The sequence below is a fragment of the Macaca fascicularis genome, chromosome 2, assembly GCF_037993035.2.
Source record: "Macaca fascicularis isolate 582-1 chromosome 2, T2T-MFA8v1.1".
Classification (NCBI taxonomy): domain Eukaryota; kingdom Metazoa; phylum Chordata; class Mammalia; order Primates; family Cercopithecidae; genus Macaca; species Macaca fascicularis.
The window spans coordinates 116,296,428-116,316,189 of record NC_088376.1 but is presented as its reverse complement, the minus strand read 5'-3'; the positions used below and the strand labels follow the sequence as shown (position 1 = coordinate 116,316,189).

Below are 19,762 nucleotides of genomic sequence, written 5' to 3'. Positions count from 1 at the left end.
GGTCCCTCTTCCTGTGTCCCTCTTGCTCCAGCTCCGTTTAAATGTCACCTGCCCTTATGCATTCACTCAGGGAACATGGGCTGACAGCTCTTGCATGCCAGCCATAATATTCGAGGCGTGGAACACAGCTGAAGGAAAAGCTACATCCCGGGCCTGTCCTCCTGGATCCCCAGGCCCGGGTGGCGAATGCACCAACTCCTTCTTCAAGTAACTGTTAAGTCACAGCTGTGATGAGACTGAAGAGGGTAAGGCTGGTAGTGCTAGACTTGCCTATGGTCAAGTGGCCACAGGGTCAAGCCTAAGGGTCAGGGAAGATTCCCTAGAGGAAGGGACAGTTCAGCTGAGACCTGAGGGACAACTAGGGGTTCACCAGGCCAGGGCAAAAGCAAGAGGGAATGGTGTGAGGTATGTGCTTCCTCCAGGAAGTCCTCCCTGACCTCAGGTTCAGAGGGTGCCTTCTCTGGGCTTCCCTATTGCAGGACTCACTGCTTTGTGACATGCCTGGTTTCCCCACCTGACTATGAACCCCATGAGGGCAAGGCCAGGTCAGTCCTGGAGCATGACAGTATCCTCAGTGCCCAGCACAGGCCCTGGCACAGACGGACATGTAAAAATTGTTGGGTAAAACAACCAGTGGAGGAGGAGCCAGAAACTCCAAGCCTTCCAAGGAGGGCTCAATTTGGCCAGTGTTTGCGGCCCTATAGAGACTCAGTGGCCTCTGCCTTCATAGCTGAACGGGGCAGGGAGCCAAGGATGAGGAAGAGCAGAATCCTTCAGAGGTTGTAGGGAACAATGCCAGGCCCCCTCCAGTCCCTCCAGCTGGGCCCAGATTCCCAGCCCCTCTCCAGGGTCCAGCCTCCAGGCCTACCTGTGCTAAGCGCCTCCTTCATCTTCACGGCACAGAAGGGCTGGTTCGCCTCGTCCTCAGCCTGCAGGGAGCCCAGCTCGTAGGAGTTGAAGGCGATGCGCAGGAATGGCGCCATGGCAGGGCCTGTAGTGGGCCTGTGCACACAGAGGGATGAGGCCAGGCGGCCGGGCAGGACTACTGGGAACAGTCACGGGCAGCACTCAGGGACCCACTCCCCCAGGGCTCTCCCACGATTGGATTTGGCCCACATGGTGCATATACACACTAGTCTCAGTTGCCAGTGTTAAAAACTGAGAGGTTTGCCGGGTGCAGTGACTCACGCCTGTAATCCCAGCACTTTGGGAGGCCAAGGTAGGCAGATGGCCTGAGGTCAGGAGTTCGAGACCAGCCTGACCAACATAGTGAAAAGCCGCCTCTACTGAAAATTAGCTGGGTGTGGTGTTGCATACCCGTAATCCCAGCTATCTGGGAGGCTGAGGCAGGAGAATCACTTGAACCCGGGAGGCCGAGGTTGCAGTGAGCCGAGATCGCACCAGTACACTCCAGTCTGGGTGACAAGAGCCAAACTCTATCTCAAAAAATAAAAAAAAAAAAAGAAAAGAAAAAAATTGAGAGGTTTATGTAAGTCTGGATTTGTGGCGTCTCTGGTAAAACTGGAAAATGTGACGTTGGGCCCACTGGGCAACAGCCAGCTAGCAATGGGATGGCTGCCCTCCATCAATCTACCCCAGGCCAAGGGCACTCTCTTCACTCCTCCTCAAAACCTACCTGGGCCCTGGTGGCATTTGCATCTGTCACCCCAAGATATTCATTTGGGGAGTCACTCAGGGCCTCCCTAAGTACCCTATTGCTGGGCACCTACTCCATGCCAGGCACCTGGTATGTGCCATTGTTATCTGGTAAGGGGACAGGACAGTGCCACCTCTTTTTCCCATCCTGCCCCATGCAGCCCTTTGTGATTTTCTAAGTTTGGGGTTTTTTCTTCATAACCACCCAGGCAGACAAGCAGGGCCAAGATAAACACCCCCACTTTTCAAATGGGAAACTGAAATTCTAAGGCAGAATCAGAAGCAAAAGCTGACATTCCACTAACTTGGCACCCACTTTGTTCAGGGATCAGGGCAATCAGAGGCTCTGCCTACATCAGTGTACCTGACCCTTCTAACTTGATCCCTTGGGGTCAAGTGCCTCTCGCCTGCCTGGAAAGTTGCCTGCACCTTCAAACTAATTATTTCCCCAAATATAAAACAGGTGGGCATGGTGGCTCACTCCCATAATCTTGGTACTTCAGGAGGCCAAGGTAAGAGGATCACTTGAGGCCAAGAGTTCAAGGCAGCCATGATCGTGCCAGTGCACTCCAGCATGGGCAGCAGAGTGGGACCCTATCTCTTAAAAAAAAAACCCAACTGCCCAGGCGCGGTGGCTCATGCCTATAATCTCAGCACTTTGGGAGGCCAAGGCGGGCAGGTCACCTGAGTTCAGGAGTTTGAGACCAGCCTGGCCAACATGGTGAAACCCCGTCTCTACTAAAAATACAAAACCTAGCCTGGCATGGTGGCGCATGCCTGTAATCCCAGCTATTTGGGAGGCTGAGGACAGGAGAATGGCTTGAACCTGGGAGGCAGAGGTTGCAGTGATCTGAGACTACGCCATTGCACTCCAGCCTGGGCAACGGAGGGAGACTCTGCCTCAGGAAAAAAAAAAAAAAACCCAAACTGTATTTTAATGTTCAATGTAACACTGAATGTGCCTTGCAGATTCACACACAGCAGCTCCCACACTCCTGGGTTTCTCACCATTCTCTAAGTTAATGTTCACTATAGTAAGTGACCCCAAGGGGCTCCTCAGGTTGCCACTTGTGAAGGACACCCGGGTGTGTAAGCACCTATGTGCACACTGGCTTCTGCCCAGGCCCCACGAGGCTGCTCCATAGCCTTGGTTGAGGGAGCACTCACTCGATTTTGTGCACACACACGTGTATTCACTCCATCCTGAACATAAGCCAGCACACAGGGGCTCACTCAGACACACACGTGTGCATGCACACACAACAGGTGCCCAGCTCCAGATGACTTCCTCCAGCTCCTGCACAAGGTGGCCAGAGCAGCGGCCAGATCTGCTGGGAGCTCTTAGCTCAGATGAGCTCACAGCAAATGCTGACCTCACCCTGCAGCCCAGCCCAGTGAGTCCAGGCAGCCCTCTGAGGCCAGCAGCTGCCAGAGCAGAGAGCAGGACCCAGGCAGGCAGACCCCACCACATCCCCTGCTTGGCCTTGGCTCCTACTCAGTGGATGTGAGAGTGGGTGTGCAAGCTCATGCATGTGCCCAAGTCCCAAAGCCTTCAGCTTGACACCAGCAGGTGGCCTGTGTGCCAGGGCAGCTGCCCTTGACCTCTTGGTGGGCCACAGAGAGAGGGCCAGCTGGGGGCTGCTGCTGACTGCTCCCCAGGCTGCAGCATGCATGAATTGGTGCGTGTGAGGTTGCACGGGTCTACTGGTGCATGCGATTATATGCAGCCATTGGAGTGGGTGGCACATGGTGGGCTCTCAGTTAATATTGGAGTGAAAAGCAAGCTACGTGGGCCTGGCCTCACACATATGCAGGAGTCTGGTTGAGCATCCCAAACCCGTAAGCAAGACGGACATCTTGCCCCTCTTGCTGCCTGGCTTGGCCCTGAGGGTCCAAGAGATCCAGCACCCAGGTGAGTACTCCCTGGGTCTGGAGTGATTGGCAGGTCTGTGTCCACACATCCAGGGCCTGATCCAGCAGATGCAGCTGTGCTGTTAGGAAAACCTGGAGACCCAGCTGGAGCAGTAAGCAACTTCTGAGTGCCTCGGAGGATGATGAGGGTTGAGGGGACAGGGGCGCAGAGATAAAGGAGGAGCAAGTGTGTTGCAGGTGGCCTGGACTCCTAGGGGAGAGAGGCTCAGGGCAGCTAATGTGGCAAAATGATGGCCAGACTGCCTGGGTGCTGCACCCTGACACCAACGTTGCCTTGGCTGTGGACTCTGTGCAGGTCACTTGGCCTTTCCGAGCCTCAGCCCTCCCATTTCCTGATGAGGAATAGTCTCTTGGCCCAGGGTTGTGGTGAGAATGAAAACTCAGGTAGGATCATGGCTACAATCAACCCAACAGGCCTTGGGGAGGGAGGTCCTCTTACCACTGTCACCCCCTCTCACTGCAGCATCCATCCCTCACTGTGCACCTCCCTTCACAGTTTACAAAGCGCACTCGCATCCCCCACTGCATCCATTCCCCCTGCCCAGCAGCCCAGGAAGACAGCCTTGGTTACAGATCCCACTGCTCAGAAAGGGAAACCAGGTCTCCATGAACATATAACTCACTCAGGAGCACCAGATGCTCCAACATCGGCCAGCCAGGTCCTCCTCCCAGCCACCAACCCTTGGGGCCCAGCCCTGACAGCCCATAGGCTCCATGGCTTCCCCTGCCCCCAGCCTGCCCAGCAGGAGGTATGCGTGGGGACCACCCCAGGACTGCATGGAGGGTGGAGGAGACAGTGGGTCAGAGAAGCCCCACGAGGGTGAGGCAGAGCCCAGGACCTTCCCACCCGAGGATGGCCCTCCAGCTCTCTCAGGCCACACTCAAGAGCAGCTGCTGCTCACAGTTAGAAGCCACTGGAGGGAAAACCACAACCACAGCAGGCCCCAGCCTAAACCTGCACCGCCAGGCTGCAGCGCCATGAGAACTGGGGAGCCATGGTCTTCATGGGCTGCCCCAAGGCTAACCAGCAGTAACCATAGGGTCAGACCCAACCTCCTAGGACTAAAACCAGGGCACGGGCTCTGGCCAGGTTCTGCCACCTCCTCTGCCCCTATTTGTACTACCCAGAGCCCCACATCTTCTTCCATCACTGTGTGACCCTGAGAGAGGTCCTGGGCCTCTCTGGGCCACAAGTCCCTGCTCTGCACAGCAGAGTCAGAGTCTGCCCCCTACTTCTCAGAGTGTATGGCAGGGAGGAGGGGGTGAAGCAGCAGCACAAAAGCAAGGTGTGCTCACTATTTATAACCCCCATGCAAATAGGACCCAGCCCACAGAGGCCCCAGAGGAAGACTGCTGGCTCAGCCAGACTCATGGCCGCTCTGCAGGGCCAGGGGATGCCTGGGGATGGACCCACACAGTCTCCACGGGGACAAGCTCCTTGGAGCCAGCCAGGCCTTTCCCAGCTGCCTAAGGGCTCCTAGTCTCTATTCTGCTTCTCCAGCCTACAGCAGAGGCGGTTTTATGAAGCAGAGAGCACCAGACTAAGGGTCAGTGTCTAGGTATGAATCTCGGCTCCTCCACGTTACAAGAAAGACAGTCCTTTTCTGAGGCCGACAATGTCGCAGATTACCTCTGTAATTACATTAGCTCACTTTATCCCTATGCGGATCCAGAAGGGATTTTACTGATGGGCATTTTACTGATGAAGAAACCAAAGCTCAGAGAAGCTATGTAACTTTCCAAGGTTATACAGCCAGTAAGTGGTGGAAGGATAAATCCAAGCCTGCCTGATGTTGCAGCCCAGGTCCTTTCCAGTAAGCCACGTTGGGAAGAAGAGACCAAGAGAGACAAGAGGGTAGAGGTGGAGAGAGGAGGGTAGAGGTGGAGATGGATAAATGTGCCAGGAACAGCACACACAAACACACATGAAGACAAAAAAAAACAGGGAGGTAAGGGCTCCAAGAGACAGGTACCCCATGCTTGACCAGTGGTCTTCCCCGCTGACCTCGCCGCTTGGACCAGCCTCCATTTCCAAAACCTGGGGAAGGGCCAGGCACGGTGGCTCACGCCTGTAATCTCAACACTTTGGGAGGTCGAGGCGGGCAGATCACCTGAGGTCGGGAGTTCGAGACAAGCCTGGCCAAGAAGTGAAAACCCGTCTCTACTAAAATACAAAAATTAGCCAGGTGTGGTGGCAGGCACCTGTAATCCCACCTACTTTGGAGGCTGAGGCAGAAGAATTGCTTGAACCCAGGAGGGAGAGGTTGCAGTGAGCCGAGATCATGCCACTGCACTCCAGCCTGGGTAAGAGTGACACTCCGTCTCAAAAATAAAAATAAAAACAAATAAAACAAAAACAAAACCTAGGGAAGGCTTGGTCACACTGGATCCCAGCCCCAGTGAATGTGAGCCCCAAATCAGTAGCCCAGAGGTAAGGAAAGGCAGTAGCTAGGCCAGGCCAGAGAAGGCAGGTCACCTCCTCTGGGACAAATGGAAACCTGTTCCCAGCCAGTACCCAGCAGCGGGCAAAGCCGGCCTCAAGGTGATCAGAGCGACCTTGGGTTTGGAGCTCCCAGGCACAGAACTCTGGGTTGTCTCCAGCAGACAAGTATGTGTGCCGCACATCCACACGTGTGTTGGTATACACCAGCAAAGGAGGCTGGGTGAGGGGCATGGCCTGAGGAGCGCCAGCAGGAACAGGAATGCATTTGCTAACTTGTTGGATAATGGTTTTGTCAAAGGTGAAAAACCCTAACAAGCCAATCTCTCTACAAGAGACAGGTCTTCAGAGACTGGCATGCCCATCTCCTCATTGAACAGAGGAGGAGACTGAGGCCAAGGTAGTGCAGTGAGGGTCCCCTGGCTCCCAGATCCAGCCTGGCCCCTCCACCCCATCCCTCCCCTGGTGTTCGATTCTGCCTCACAGGCCACAGCGTGATGCCCGTTGGTCAGAGGAGTAAGCTGGGCTGGAGGAAAGAGGCTTGATCAGGCTGCTGGGGGGAGGTGTGTGAGAGCAGAGGGAGGCTGCCTCAGAAATGTCTAAGGGAGAAACGAGGTGGCACGTTGAGGTCAGTCAAAGCAAGGGTAATGAAAGACCAGTTGCAGCCCCTCGTGGGTATAGGGGGGTCTAGTTCCCTTGAACAGACTACCGGGGAGCAGGGGATGTCCCCCATGCCACCTACTGCAGCCCTGTCCCACACACACCTGACACCTGTCACGGAAGCCACAACTGCATGGCAGGTGGCACAAAGTGGGGGCCCTCCTAAGGATGCAGACTCTGCCTGGGGGAGTCCACAGTGCAGACTGCCACAGCCTTGCGGATGAATAAAGGAGGGCGGAGGAGACCAAGGCCCAGGCAGGGGCAGGAAGGACAGTGAGAGGAAGTGTGATCAGCAGGAGGGTGCAGGACTGGTCCTCGCAGTCATGGCAGGGCAAGGGGGCCAGGCATGGTGGAGCTGCCAGGTTGGGTAGGCAGGTGGGTGGTAACTGGGCTGGGCGGCTGGTGGCTTAGATGGCCTTCCCATCGGAAACAAGGCAAGGAGGCTATGCGGGTTTCACAACCCAGGAAGTGGGCTCAGCAAGAGGAACAGGAGGTGGGAGGGGAAGGGCTAGCAAGACCCTTTAGAGTTCCTCCACCAGGGCCCATCCCCCAGCCTCCACATGTGCTGAGATAAGAACCAGATCTATGGACTCAGGTCACAGCCAAGTCCCAGAGCAAGGGATGCTCCCCATACTTGCTCCTCCCAGGACAGGTACCTCATCGCCCAGCCAGGGCTCCTCCTGGGCCCCTCCCTCACCCCACACAGACCAACCACTGCCTATAGCCTCTCCTCCCCTTACCCAGCTCCCTCCCTGCTGTCACCACCTCTGGTCCCTCCCCTACCCATTCTTCCCACAGCTGGGAACCTCCTAGGCTCTCACTGCCCCTGGAGAAAACCCAGACCTCTCCAGGCCTTCCAGGCTCCCCACTCCCTGGCCCTGTCCTGCTCTCTACCTCAGTCCCTGCTCTGGCTACTCTGTGAACATGTGTCTCATTTCCCAGCCCCGATGTTTTTGCAGATGTTGTTCCCTCAGCTGGAACGGCCTTCTGAATTCTCACAGATCCTTCCAAGCAGCTCAGAAGGCTGGCCCTGGGGGACTCTTCCCACCTCTCAGGAAGCCAGCTGCTTTCCCACTGGTAACCTCTGCCACACCAGGCCCATAGACCTACAGCCTGGTGGGAGCCAGTCACATAAATATGTGATTACAAAGAAGGGTAAGACCTCTGTAAGATGCGCAGCGCAGGCAGTGAGTAGTAGGGAGTGATGGGGGCTGGAGTAGAATGGAGGCTGCAGGGACCTGTTGGCTGGGGGCCTTTGATCTGAGAGGTCAGCAGGAGCATAATGACCTGCCCTGCTAGAGGGTCTGGAAGGATCAGAGGGGCAGGACTTGGGAGCCTGGCTGTCATCGGCTCATATCCACCCCTGCCAGCTTGTGTGGGGTAGGGCCTCCTTGGAAGGAAGCCACCAGGCACAGGCCTCAAGTCACCAGCCAGCCCTGGGATATGAGGAGTCCTGGGCTCAGTCAGAGGGGCGTGCCCCAGGTACCCCTGAGAGAGGAATAAAGGCCCCTTCATGGCAACAGCCAGAAAGCCAGATCCTGTGAGGACAAGGGACCTCTGTGAGGAGCCAGGGTGGGGGACGCAGCTGGGTCTCTCCGTGAATAACCACACATGCGTGCACACACAGGCACACCCGCCAACCCAAACAGCACACAGGGAGCCCCGCTCAACATCAGACACACACACGCACACAGCTGGAGCCACAGGTACGTACACACACTGCTATGATGACTCAGGGGCACACACACACACACAGAAACACACCCCCTCACCGGCTCTCACATCTCAACAGACACCCAGGCCCACACAGACCACACCCGACCACACAGGCTCCACATGCACGTGGGGTGCCACAAGCTGTAATGTACACACTGGCACAGAGATGCTCCAGGCAGACACAGAAACAAACATACAGGCCTGGAAGGACCCCACATCCCTGACTAGTCTGGCACCATGAAAGTCCAAATTTAGCTTTTTCCACCGCTGCCCCCAGGCACAATGGCTGGGGAATGGAGGAGGGGCAGAAGGGCAGCTGGTGTCAGGCTAGGCTGGGCCTTTCCACCCAGGGAGGCGAAGAAAGTCCCTCTTGGTCCAAAGCAAAGTCTAAAGTGTGTAAGGGAAGGAGTGGGTTGGTCAGGCGCATCACTGGCCAGGCCTCTGCCCGCCCGCCCACCTGCCTGCAGGGACCTGAGGCTGTGGTGGAGGTTGACGGTCACAGGTGGCAGTCACAGGCCTGGCGTACAGGGGGAGGGGAGGGCTTGAACCTGTGCTGGTAGGGCAGTAAGCTGGACACCCCAGGCACAAGTTCCATGAGCTCCAGGCTCACTGTGCAGAAACCGAAAGAGAGGTTGAGCAATTCAACCAAAGCCACAAAGCCAATGGGGCAGACCCAGGGGGAAGTGGGGAGAGAGCCTCCAGCTCTAGTCCTAGAACTGTCCATCTGGCCTCCAACGGGGTGAGGGTATGTGTTTGGAGGTAGGAACAGCTCCTCCATCAGCCCCCAATACAAGAGCCTTACTCCTTAGCCCTTCTTTCTCCCACAGAGTTTCCATGATTTTCCAGACTGTTTACCATTGGAAACAATCGTTTTGTGTTTGGGAGAAGCCAAGATGGCCACCTAAGCCTTCTGCCAGCCATCCCCAGGATCTGGGCAGGGTCCACATGATGCTTTCCTACTTGGGGGATCTTAAGAAAGCTGGGAGAGAGGCAGGACCATCCTGCATGGTGGGCCATCCCATAGCAGGCAGCTGACAGAGGAACCGGCGAGCTTGGACCTAGACAGGTCTAGCTTAGATCTGCTGCCTGGGTGCTCCTTGATCTTGGCCCAAGTGCTCTGGCGTCTTCCAGACTTCCTTGGATCGGTGGGAAAAGAGGCTCTGTTAAGCCCTCCAGACACAGAGTACCCTGTTCCAGCCTGAGGCTCTAGGCAGAACCGGGCTGAGGCAGGCAGCATGAATCTACTTCCAGAGGCTGGCCAGCTACTGCCCTTCCCGGGACTCCAGCCTCCCTATCTCAACAATGGAGACCTCTAAGCTTTCTCCATCCCTGACACTGGAGGACCCTGAGATCCTCCTCCCACCCCAACAACCCCAGCCCACAACCTACACCACGGCAGACATCTGATCCAGCCTCAGGCCTTGGCGACTGCCTGCTGTGCTCTGCCTGTTTACCCAACACAGCCATAGACATGATCCAAAGCTTCCGGAGCTGTTGTGAAAACAGCGGCTCAGCCACCACAAGCCTGTCCTCCTGGGTGCCTTGGCAGGGACCTTTGAGGGACAGCCATCCCAGTCCTGTTCCTGGGGCCTCTCAAACGCTCCCCAACCCCTTAGAAGGCCTGTTGAGCCCTCTCTGCCCCAATCCTGACTTTAGGCTCCCTGTCTCTACTTTGGGCCCAGACCCTCCTGAACTTCAGGCTTGTGGCCCCACCTGCCTCCCTGGCTTCACCACATGAATGACTCCAGAAGAGCTCAAGCCTGCCCACACCAGTACCCCACCATTCCCCTCCCAGCACTCCTGAACTAGGAGTGCACGAGCTCATGCAGTGGCTCAGGCCAGACCGCTCCTCCTGCTCCCCACACAATAAGGCCATCCCGTCTGCCGCTGCAGCCTGTCCTCAAGTCTCAAATCCTCTCTTCTCCCACCACCACCATCCCCAGACTCTGCACCTGCCTTCTGACTGCTCTCTATCCTCTACCCTGGCACCCACGGTCCCGCTGCTCCAGTTACCAGACGGGGCTTTTCAGACGGATTTTGTCACCCCCTGCCCAAGCCCCCAGTGCCTCCCATTGCCCCTCTGACAAGCCCAGACTCCTCCCCTCAGCCTGCTCCAGTGCAGCCTGGTCCCCGCCACGCCCGCTTCCCAACCCTTCGCTGTTACCTCCCTGACCTCTCAGGCGGCTGCCTTTCCCTCACTCCTGTGCCCCAGCCACGCTGACCCCTTTCAGTTCCCGGAGCAGCCAGTTCCTTTCCGCTTAGAAGCCTCTGGGCTTGCTGTTCCGTCTTCCTGCTCCACCCTACCCCCACACAGTGGCTCTTTCCCATCATTCATGTCTCACAGGACACTCCCCGATCTGCCCATTTCACAGATGAGGAAAGTGGGGAGCAGTCCAGTCCCTGGCTCAAGGGTGCACAGCCAGGAAATATTGAGCAAGGATTCAATCAGGGTCTGTCTGATGCCTGCATAAGTCCTGCTCCTAAGCCTTCAGGATACCCTCACCCACACTCCTCGCCCAGGCCCATTCATCTTTCGCTCTCCAGCCCTCAGGCTCCTGATGCTTGCATTACTGTCCTTACCACTCCTCAACATTTCTCACCCCTAGCCTCTGGGTCCCACACAGTGAAGGCCAATGCTCAGCCCAACCCTGACTGTGCTGACCTTCTTCGTGTCCCTGGGACAGGCTGGGCCCTGCCCCCAGCTGCTGTGTATATAGGGGGTTTTCTAGCTCCCCCTACTCTTCTAGCCTCCATCATAACCAGATGCCCACTCCCTGCCCCAGCCCAAAGGCTGACTCCAGGGGTCTGAAGGGTAAGCAGGCTGGCAGGAGGGCTTACGTCCACCCCCTCATTCCCAGCCAATTCTCCCAGCCTAATGTCCTGCAGAAGGCCAGAGCTGGAGAGCGCCAAGGGGAGCCCTGAGGGGGCAGCAGGCAGCTGCAGACTGCCTTTCCCCTCCCTGCATCCATTTGTCATGAGATCTATTTTCTCCCTTTGAAAGGGAGTGAGGGGGAGAAGAGCAGGCAAGGGCTGGGCTGCTGAGTGGGTGGAGCTGCTCCACCGGGAGCTCCTCTCCTCAGAAGACATGGAACCTATTGAACCAGTAGGGTGCTGCCACTGGAGGCAGAATTGAGGGGGATGAGGGAGTCAGAGACCTGGCTCCTCGGCCAGGCTCCATAGCACCTGGCCATGTAACACTGGGCCAGTGCCCAGCCCCTCAGATCATAGTACCCCCTCATCAGTCCCACTTGCTATTTTTTGAATAGTTCCCATGAACTGGGCACTAAATGCTTTACATAACTACAGTTTCTACTCATTCAACTCTGACAATGTGCTAAGCACGATGCTAGCTACTTTGCATATGTTATCTGTCATTTCTGCTCAACCTCATCAAGATGGATGCTATCATCTCATCTGTCGGGGGAAACTGAGGCACTAAGAGGCAAAGCCACTTGCCCAGGCTCATTCATAGAGCTGCTGGGAGCTGCCTAGTCACTGAGATGCAGCCCAGCCATCACCACTCTCAAGGGGGCCATGACTACCAGAGCTGATGCTCTTGAGCCTCGGCTTACAGGGTCAGAGCAAGAAAGGTGCGGGGACGAGAAAGTTGTGGAGACTGCAGGGGACTTCATGACCTGGCCCCTGCCCTTCTCCTAGAGCCCCCGAAAAAAGCCTGGGCAGCCCTGGCAGTGAAAAGCCTGGTCAGTCAGCCTAACCCGGTGGCCAGATGCTGCTCCCCTGGGCAGGCAAGGCAGGGGTGGAGCAAGGCGTAGAGCTGCGGACGGAGGGCTGGTCAGTCCCACTCCAAAACCACTTCCTGGGCAGCCCAGAGGAAGTGAGCCTCCGGAAACGCCTCGGACAGACAGGCCCAGCCTTTGGGAAGTGAACAGACCGCCCCTGCCAACCTCTTAGTCCCTAGAGCCCAGCAACTCCACTCCCTCTAGCCATGGATGCTGTGGGGGACACAGGCGTTGTGATAGGACCCCCACCCACTGTGGGCACACTGGCCTCATGGCCAGAAAGCCTACTTCCTCTGCCGTGGCACTAGGCACACGGTGCTGGCACAGCTGACACGCATCTCCCCTGCACTCGTATCTCCCATCTCCCATCTCCCATGCCAAGCCCTGGTCGGCCTGGAGCCTGGGGCCAGGTGGGAGGGTGGCTGCTGAATGCATGGGCAGAGCCCACCTACCAGGGTGGCCCAGCCCCCCTTAACCCCCTGAGATCACAGCCACACCTGGAACTTCCCCCTCAGGTGCCAGATGCAGGCGACCTTGCTGGGCTGTGACTCTGACCAGGGCCCCCCTTCCTGACCCCAGAATGGGCACAGTGTGGTATGTGTGGGAAGGCATTTGAGTGCATGGATGCCAATGGTAACTGGGAGATCATCTGTGTGTGCGTGAGTGTGCCATGGGTGGCTGCATGTGAGCACCTGTGTACCTGCACGCCCACATGGGTGGTGCACGCACTCATGAGTCTGTGGGTGTGCATGGCCACTGCAGCCTGGCTTGCCATATCCCTGTGTGAGCACGCATATGTCTGTGCAGCAGGCGGGTGATGTCTGAGGATTTACCGTGGGCTGTCTCCAAGACTAATCAAACTCCTTAGAAAACAAGGCTGAGTGACAGAAAGGGCTGGCTCTTCAGAACTCCGGTGGCAGAGGCCCCTACACAGCCAAAGGCACTTCACTTCCTCCACACCAGGTTTAGGGATAGGTCCAATACACAGAAGGCCCAGTGAAGACGACTCCTGTTCTGCCCCAACTCCTACCCCAGGAGTGAGGGCCCTGACCTCCTTTCTGCCCCCTAACCCAGAGTCAGGCCCAGGAAGCCCAGCCCTTATGGCTCTACTCACAGACCTATAAGTGTGTAACAGCCAGTGGGGTTGGCTGCGGTGGTCTGCTCAGGGAGCGCTCCTGGAGGAAAGACGGTCTTTGCTATCCCCCCACTGTCACTCCCAGGCTCAAGCTTCATTAGCACCCATACCCACCACCAGAACCCTGCTCACTGGGGCCCAGTCACCCAGTCACCAGCCTGGAGTGAGTATGGAGTCACCCACAGCAGTGTTTTCATGGTAATGGGGCTGAAGGAGGCAAGGCTTGCCCCAAAACGAGGAATTTCCAGCTTTCTGAGGCTCTTCAGAGAGACTGCAGCCTTCCCAGCATTGTTCCAGACTCTGCCTAACTCCCCTTGAATTTGGAAGCTGACGAGAGGGACTGAGCCCTGCTCGGGCTCTAGAGAAGTGGGGAAAATGGAGGGGCCTGGGGTGTGGAAGACAGCTCAGCTGTACCTGGAGACCCCATTCCATCCCCCCGCAGCGTCCAACTCACTGTGGGGCCCACGGGGAATTTCAGTGTCCTTGTGTGACGATGAGGACAGTTGGAGGCAGATACAGGGCCAAGGAAAAGCTGATACATCCACCCTCAATCCTTGGCCCACGAGCCACCCTCTCTCTAACTGACCAAAAAAGTGTTACTACTTCTTGCCCCAAACTCATGGTAGGCCCCAGGCCTCTGAGCTCCAAGGCGAGAGCATTCGGGGCCAGAGCCAGGTTCCAGGCGGGAAGTTCCTCATGAGCAGAGAGCCCCTCCATAGACAGGGCAAACAGCTGCGGCCCCTGGGCACATAGGGCCCACAACCAGATCAAGGACTCTGCATGCATGCCCAACCCCATCCAGTCCCACAGCAAAGGACAGGGAGGACAGAGAGGAAGGCCACGCCTGAGCACCGTCCATCTGCCTAAGAGAACTCAGTCCTACCTGGGGCTCCCAGCTCCCGCTTGTCCTTAGTCCTGGCTCCTGCTGCTGCTGCAACGCACCAACCACCAGGAGAAACCGGCCTGCACCCTTGCCTGGCCAGTTCCCTGCAGACCTGCAGGAACAGGAGGAAACAGCTGAACCGGGAGGCACCGCCAAACAGGCTCTCCCCATCTGCCAGTCCCGGCATGGCTGACAGGCCCAGTTCAGTCTCTCCTGGCCCTAAAACCTTGGGTCTCTCTGGATGTGGCTTTCCCTTCCTTGAAATGTAGTGTTGGGTCCAACTTTTCCTGGACACCACTATGTGTCCATTCCATGTTAGGGGCTGGAACACTGTGTCCCTGCCCTCAGCACATTTCCAGCCTGGTGAGGAAGCCAATAACACAGCAAAAACCTGTTCCCGACTCTCCTGTCTGCGGGAGGTTGCCCTGCAGGCTTAGGAGTCCTAGGGTGCAATGAAGTACCACACCACTTTATGGCCTGGGGCAATTCCTCTGAGCCTCAGTTTTTTTAATGGAGAAACTGCTAGCCCCCTCTCCCCAGGTGGTTCTGAGGTTCCAATGATGTGGCGTGCAAGCTCCTGTGCTGGACTCACGTTGAGAATGCCAAATGACTGATTTTTTTTTTTTTTTTTTAATGTGGCAGGGTCTCGCTCTATCGCCCAGGCTGGAGTGCAGTGGCACAATCTTGGCTCACTGCAACCTCCACCTCCTGGTCTCAAGTGATTCTTGTGCCTCAGTCTCCTGAGCAGCTGAGATTACAGGCGCGCACCACCGCGCCCAGATAATTTTTGTATTTTCAGTAGAGACAAAATGTTGTCCAGGCTGGTCTCAAACTCCTGACCAAGTAATCTACCGCCTCGGCTTCCCAAAATGCTGGAATTACAGGTGTGAGCCACTGTGCCCAGCCTGAAGAGTGACATTTTTTAATCTCTTGTTTTGTGCATTATAGTTCAGGTGATTCTCACGTTACTATTGTGCCCATTACACAGCTGAAAAAACTGAGGCCTGGAGATATCCTGGAAGGAAGAAATGGCAAAGGTAGCAAGGAACTCTGTGTCTCCTGGCTGAAAGGCCTAAGCATTTTTTCTGACAGCCAGCTCAAGCCTCTAAGAAAGATTCTGCTCCCCAGATGTGAGCCCCTCCCCCAGCTGGAGACCCTCATCACCATTCCCTGGGGATAGAGGCATCCTTGGCTTTATCTTTTCGTCTGTACTTTAAATTATTTCTAATTTTAATCTAAACTGTGCCAGCTAAATGGTGTCAGCGCCCTGCAGTCACAGCTCTGAATCACTCCCCACCCCTCTCTCCCCCATTGCTGCTACTGACACTAACGGCTGGTGAGGGAGGGGCTGTCATGCAGGCTGAACAGGGCTGGGTACTAGGGGCTTTGTCTGGGCATCCTCCCTCCCTCAAGCTGCTTGGTCAAGGAGATGGGAAGGGGCAACAGACAGGCAGGAAATTGGGTTGGATACTGTCTGGGCTTTCTTTAACCCCAGCTCCCAGGAGAATGGGAACCATATAGCCGGGGGTGGTGACAACATAAGACTTCAGGACCTTTTGTCCACACAACTTTCTCCATTCTGCAGATAAAGACACTCAGCCTTGAGAGGCCTAGCTTGGGTCTCTTGCTCTTAACAGGCACAAGCAAGTATTGGAGCCCAAATCATTCTTGGATCCAGAGCCCGAGGTCTTGGTCACAACACTGCTAACCCCAAGACTTGCCCTCTAGCCCTCTCCATGTGCACACCCACATCCTCATGGTCTCCCACACACTCACACACCCATACTGGGCTCTCACCTTCCCTCCCAGCACTGTCACCACACACCTTGTCACACCCCCTCCTGCCGCTAACACCCACGCCCAGGCACTCTCCGTTCCCCACAATCACAGTCACTCCCCAAGCATAGACTGTGTCCCACCAGTCACACACTCCTACCATGACCACACACTGCCAGGCTTACCCCAGTACCGTCCCATCCCATAGTCCTCACACCACCCCTCAGCCAGGTACAGCTGCCCAGACACCTCCACACCTCTCTGTCTCACACACACACACAACTGCACACATCACACATGCGCCATACAGCCTCCCTCTGTTGGCCTGCCCACCGCGCCCCAGCTCACTCCACAGTAGGAACGAGGAAACCCCAGGGATCAGTCCCCTCCCTTAGTGACCAGGTGAGCCTGGTCACAGAAGCTCAGTGGCAGAGGGAGAGCCACACATGAGTACACGCACATACACACACTCATACAGATACACTCACACATGAGCCTGGTGGGCAGGCACCCAACACCAGGGGCTTCCACAATTAACAGATCTAAGGTACTTGTGGGCAGTTGGTCACCATGATATACCCAGTATGCAACACTGAAATCTCCAGACACACAGGGACACACACACTGGCAGACAAGGACACACACACACACACAAGTCTGGTGACAACAAAAACACCAAGAATGGTACACACAGTTGCAAAAGACACACACAGAGCCTCAGGACACAAACAGACATACACACATACACACAAGCAAGCCACACATGCGAAAAAGGACACACATGCACAGGCAAGTCCCACAGTGACAGCACAGAAGCTGACACAGACAACCCACACACCCAGATACCAGTGACTTAGCACAAGGAGATAGCGTCCATGCATACAGGGTAGGCATCAGAGAAGGGGACCCCCCCACACACTCACAGCAAATCCTTCTGACCAGGTTTAAGTGGGGGCTCAGTGGGGCTCTCCTGTGCCCCAAGAGTGAGGGAATTGGGGAAGTGGGAGCAGTTCCGATGGTGCTCTCCTTCTGCCTCTCCACCACCAGCCAGGAGGACTTCCCCCTCCCTCCCCTCACCTGGCAGAGCCCCCACAACGCGAGTGGCATCTGGGTTGGGGGCGGGTGCAGACCACACCGGGCAGGGGCCACCCTGGGAAGGGGTCTCAGAGGGGCGGAGGGGTGGGGCAGTAAGGGGGATGGTGGAGACTGGAGCCACGCCCAGCCCAGAGACGGATGAAGGGACCGAGAAAGACTCTTGAGACCGAAAGAAGAGACAGCGAGGAGGAGGCGCCGCGCGAGTCGGGCCTCCAGGGACCCAGGGGCGGGAGGCGAGGCCCGGCGGGCGGCCTGGCCTGGGCTCCGCGGTAGAGCGGATAGGCGGCTGGACCGGCAGGGGGCGGCAAGCGTGGGCCGGGGGCGCGGCTCCGGGAGAACGGGATCGAGGGGGCGGCCGGCGGGGGTAAGGGTGGGGGTGGGGCGATGGAGCACGCGGAGGGCGAGGGACAGACGGATCGGGTCTCGGAGAGGCGCGCAGGGGGAGAACACAGAGTGGGTGGCGACAGACGGACGGTCACAGGGCCCAGGAGACAGTCGGGAAGGACGGACGGGCCTCTCGGAGGAGCGGGAGACACACGGGCGGGCGGACAGAAAGACCTCAGCCCCCACTATCTGGCGGAGGGACGGACAGACAGACGGACGGGGGGACGGAGTCACCGGCATGTCTCGGCGCGGAGGGACTTTCGCTGACCGCGGCTCAGTTTCTCAGTTTCGGAAACGGGAACCGGGCCGGGGAGGGGAAGAAAGGGCGTCGCGCCCTCGGGGTAGCCCCGATCCCGCGCCGGGTCCCGGCCCTAACTCACCTCCCGGCGCAGGGGCAGGCGCCAAGGGTCGCGGCGGCGGTGGCGGGCGGGCGGCTCCTTGGCGCGCGCGGACGGCGGTCGGCGCGGCGCTGACTGGGACGAGTCCAGCGGCCAGTGAGGTGTGGCCCGGGCCTCGGCACGGCGGGCGGGCGCCGGGGGTCGCTCGGGGGATCTGGGCTGCAGCAGCCTCGGGCTCCGGCGCCGCGGCACACGGAAGTGCGAGGGGGCGGGGCGGCGCGACCTCACCCAGGTGCCGCCGGCCCCGCCCCCTCCAGGCCCCGCCCCTCCAGGCCCCGCCCCACCAGCTGCAACCGGGGACTGTGTCCCTCTGCCTCTTTCTGCGCGGGACACTGAGTCTCCCGGCCCCTCTGCCCTCTGTGGCCCGCTTCGCATCCTCCCGCCATTACGCGCAGCCAGCCCTCAGAAGGGGCCCATTTTACAGAGGAGGCCGCTGAGGCCCGATAAGGAGGCGCCCCCCGCCCGCTGGGGCCTGGGAGGCGCCGGCGGGGGTTCCCCCGCTCCCCACACCCACGCCCGGGACTCCCCACTAGCCAGCTGGCCCGCCTCCCTTGGCCCCACTCCTGCTCTTCCTGTTGGCTGGAACTCGGACGCGGCCGGGCTCGGTGCCCGCCGCCAAGCCCGCTGTCCCGGCTCTGCCCCAAAGACTGAGCTGGTTACACTCCAGGGCCGGAGGTTCTCGCTGGTCGGCCGCTGCACTGCTCCTCAGGCGGTTCTGGGACCTGCCCCTACCCCGACTGGCAGTTGCCCCTACCCCGATTGGCAGTCTTCTGCTCTCCTGCCCCCATCTTCGAGACCTCTCTATTGCTCCTGGCAGGCGCCTGAGCCTCCTTTCCAGACGTGGAACTTGGTTGTCAGCCATAACTCATTCATTCATTCATTCATACACTCATCCATCTATTCATCGAGTGTCCCCTAGGCTCAAAGTCTAGGGACCAGTTGGGGTTCTAGGGTGTCCATTCCCCTGTCCCCAGAGCTCAGAAAGCCAAGACATTATTCTTATACTGATCCAAAGAAATGTCACTTCCCAGGAGACAAAAAAGAGGGTTCCAGGTCCTGGGGAACCACCTAGAAGGGATAGGGAAAGTCTAAACACAAGGGATGGAAGTGGGGGACAATCCCAGAGGTGGCCTGAGCTGAGAAAGGGGCTTGTGACAGAGACAGGTTATTGGACTTTGGTCTTCTTACGGAGCAATGAGAAGGTGGTGAAAGCTGTTACAATCAGTCAGGACGACAGGCTCTAGAGGGCTCCTGCGGGATAGATGGGGCAGAGGGACTGCAGGGCAGAGGAGAGGCTGGATGGGGGACAGAAGGGCTGCCATGTTGTCAGCCACCTGGGTTGAGATTGGGGAAGATGGATGGGGAGAAAAGGTCAGACCAGGTGGGTTCCAGGACTATCCTTTGGGAAAGACATTTTTCTCTTCACACCCAGGCCTTGAGCATGCTGTTCTCTGGGCCTGAATGCCATTTCCCACCCCACCCCCAAACCTCTACCTGCCCTGGTTGTGTCCATTCAAATGCCCCTCCTGCCTGATGCCCAGTTGTAATGCACAGCACTTCCCTGAGCGAAGGACCATATTCATTAGCATGTTCTGTGTCCTGATACCATCCCACCCCACCCATCATGCCCCATGGCTTCCCTGGGGTTGGACTGGAGGAAAGGGTGCACAAGGTGAGCCTCAGGTGACCTTTGCCCACTTGGGATCAGGTTTCCTTCTGGCTCCTCCTTCAGGTTCACAGTAAGCCAACCCAGCCTCTCCCTCAACATAAACAATAGGCCCACCCTGTGCCAGGGACTGCAGCCAGAGGGAGGACTGACCCTTGTGGAGCTCCAGGTCCAGCCACCAGACCTTTGTGGCCTCCAGGTCCAGGCACCAGACCTTTGTTCCCACTCCCTGTGGTTCACCTTGGAAGAAGGAAATGAATAATCATGGCTATCGCTGATAG

At 57.5% G+C, this 19,762-nt stretch overlaps 1 protein-coding gene across 7 annotated transcripts in view; it reads right to left on the bottom strand.

Annotated features, from left to right (window-relative positions):
• PRKCD (protein kinase C delta) overlaps window positions 1–18,017 on the bottom strand; it is a 31,155-nt gene extending 13,138 nt beyond the window's left edge. The window contains exons 1-4 of one of the 7 annotated variants that reach the window (XM_065540752.2): window positions 17,798–18,017; window positions 14,163–14,274; window positions 1,318–1,436; window positions 869–1,002 (exon numbers count right to left, since the gene is read on the bottom strand). In XM_065540752.2, coding sequence (XP_065396824.1) covers window positions 869–983 — 115 coding nt within the window. In that variant the 5' untranslated portion in view covers window positions 984–1,002; window positions 1,318–1,436; window positions 14,163–14,274; window positions 17,798–18,017. Of the gene's footprint in view, window positions 1–868; window positions 1,003–1,317; window positions 1,437–10,577; window positions 10,665–14,162; window positions 14,275–16,861; window positions 16,988–17,797 lie in introns of those variants that run through there. The other 6 variants (XM_065540754.2, XM_045386062.3, XM_065540755.2 and 3 more) reach the window with 6 other exon arrangements.
• Between the last annotated feature and the right edge of the window lie 1,745 nt (window positions 18,018–19,762).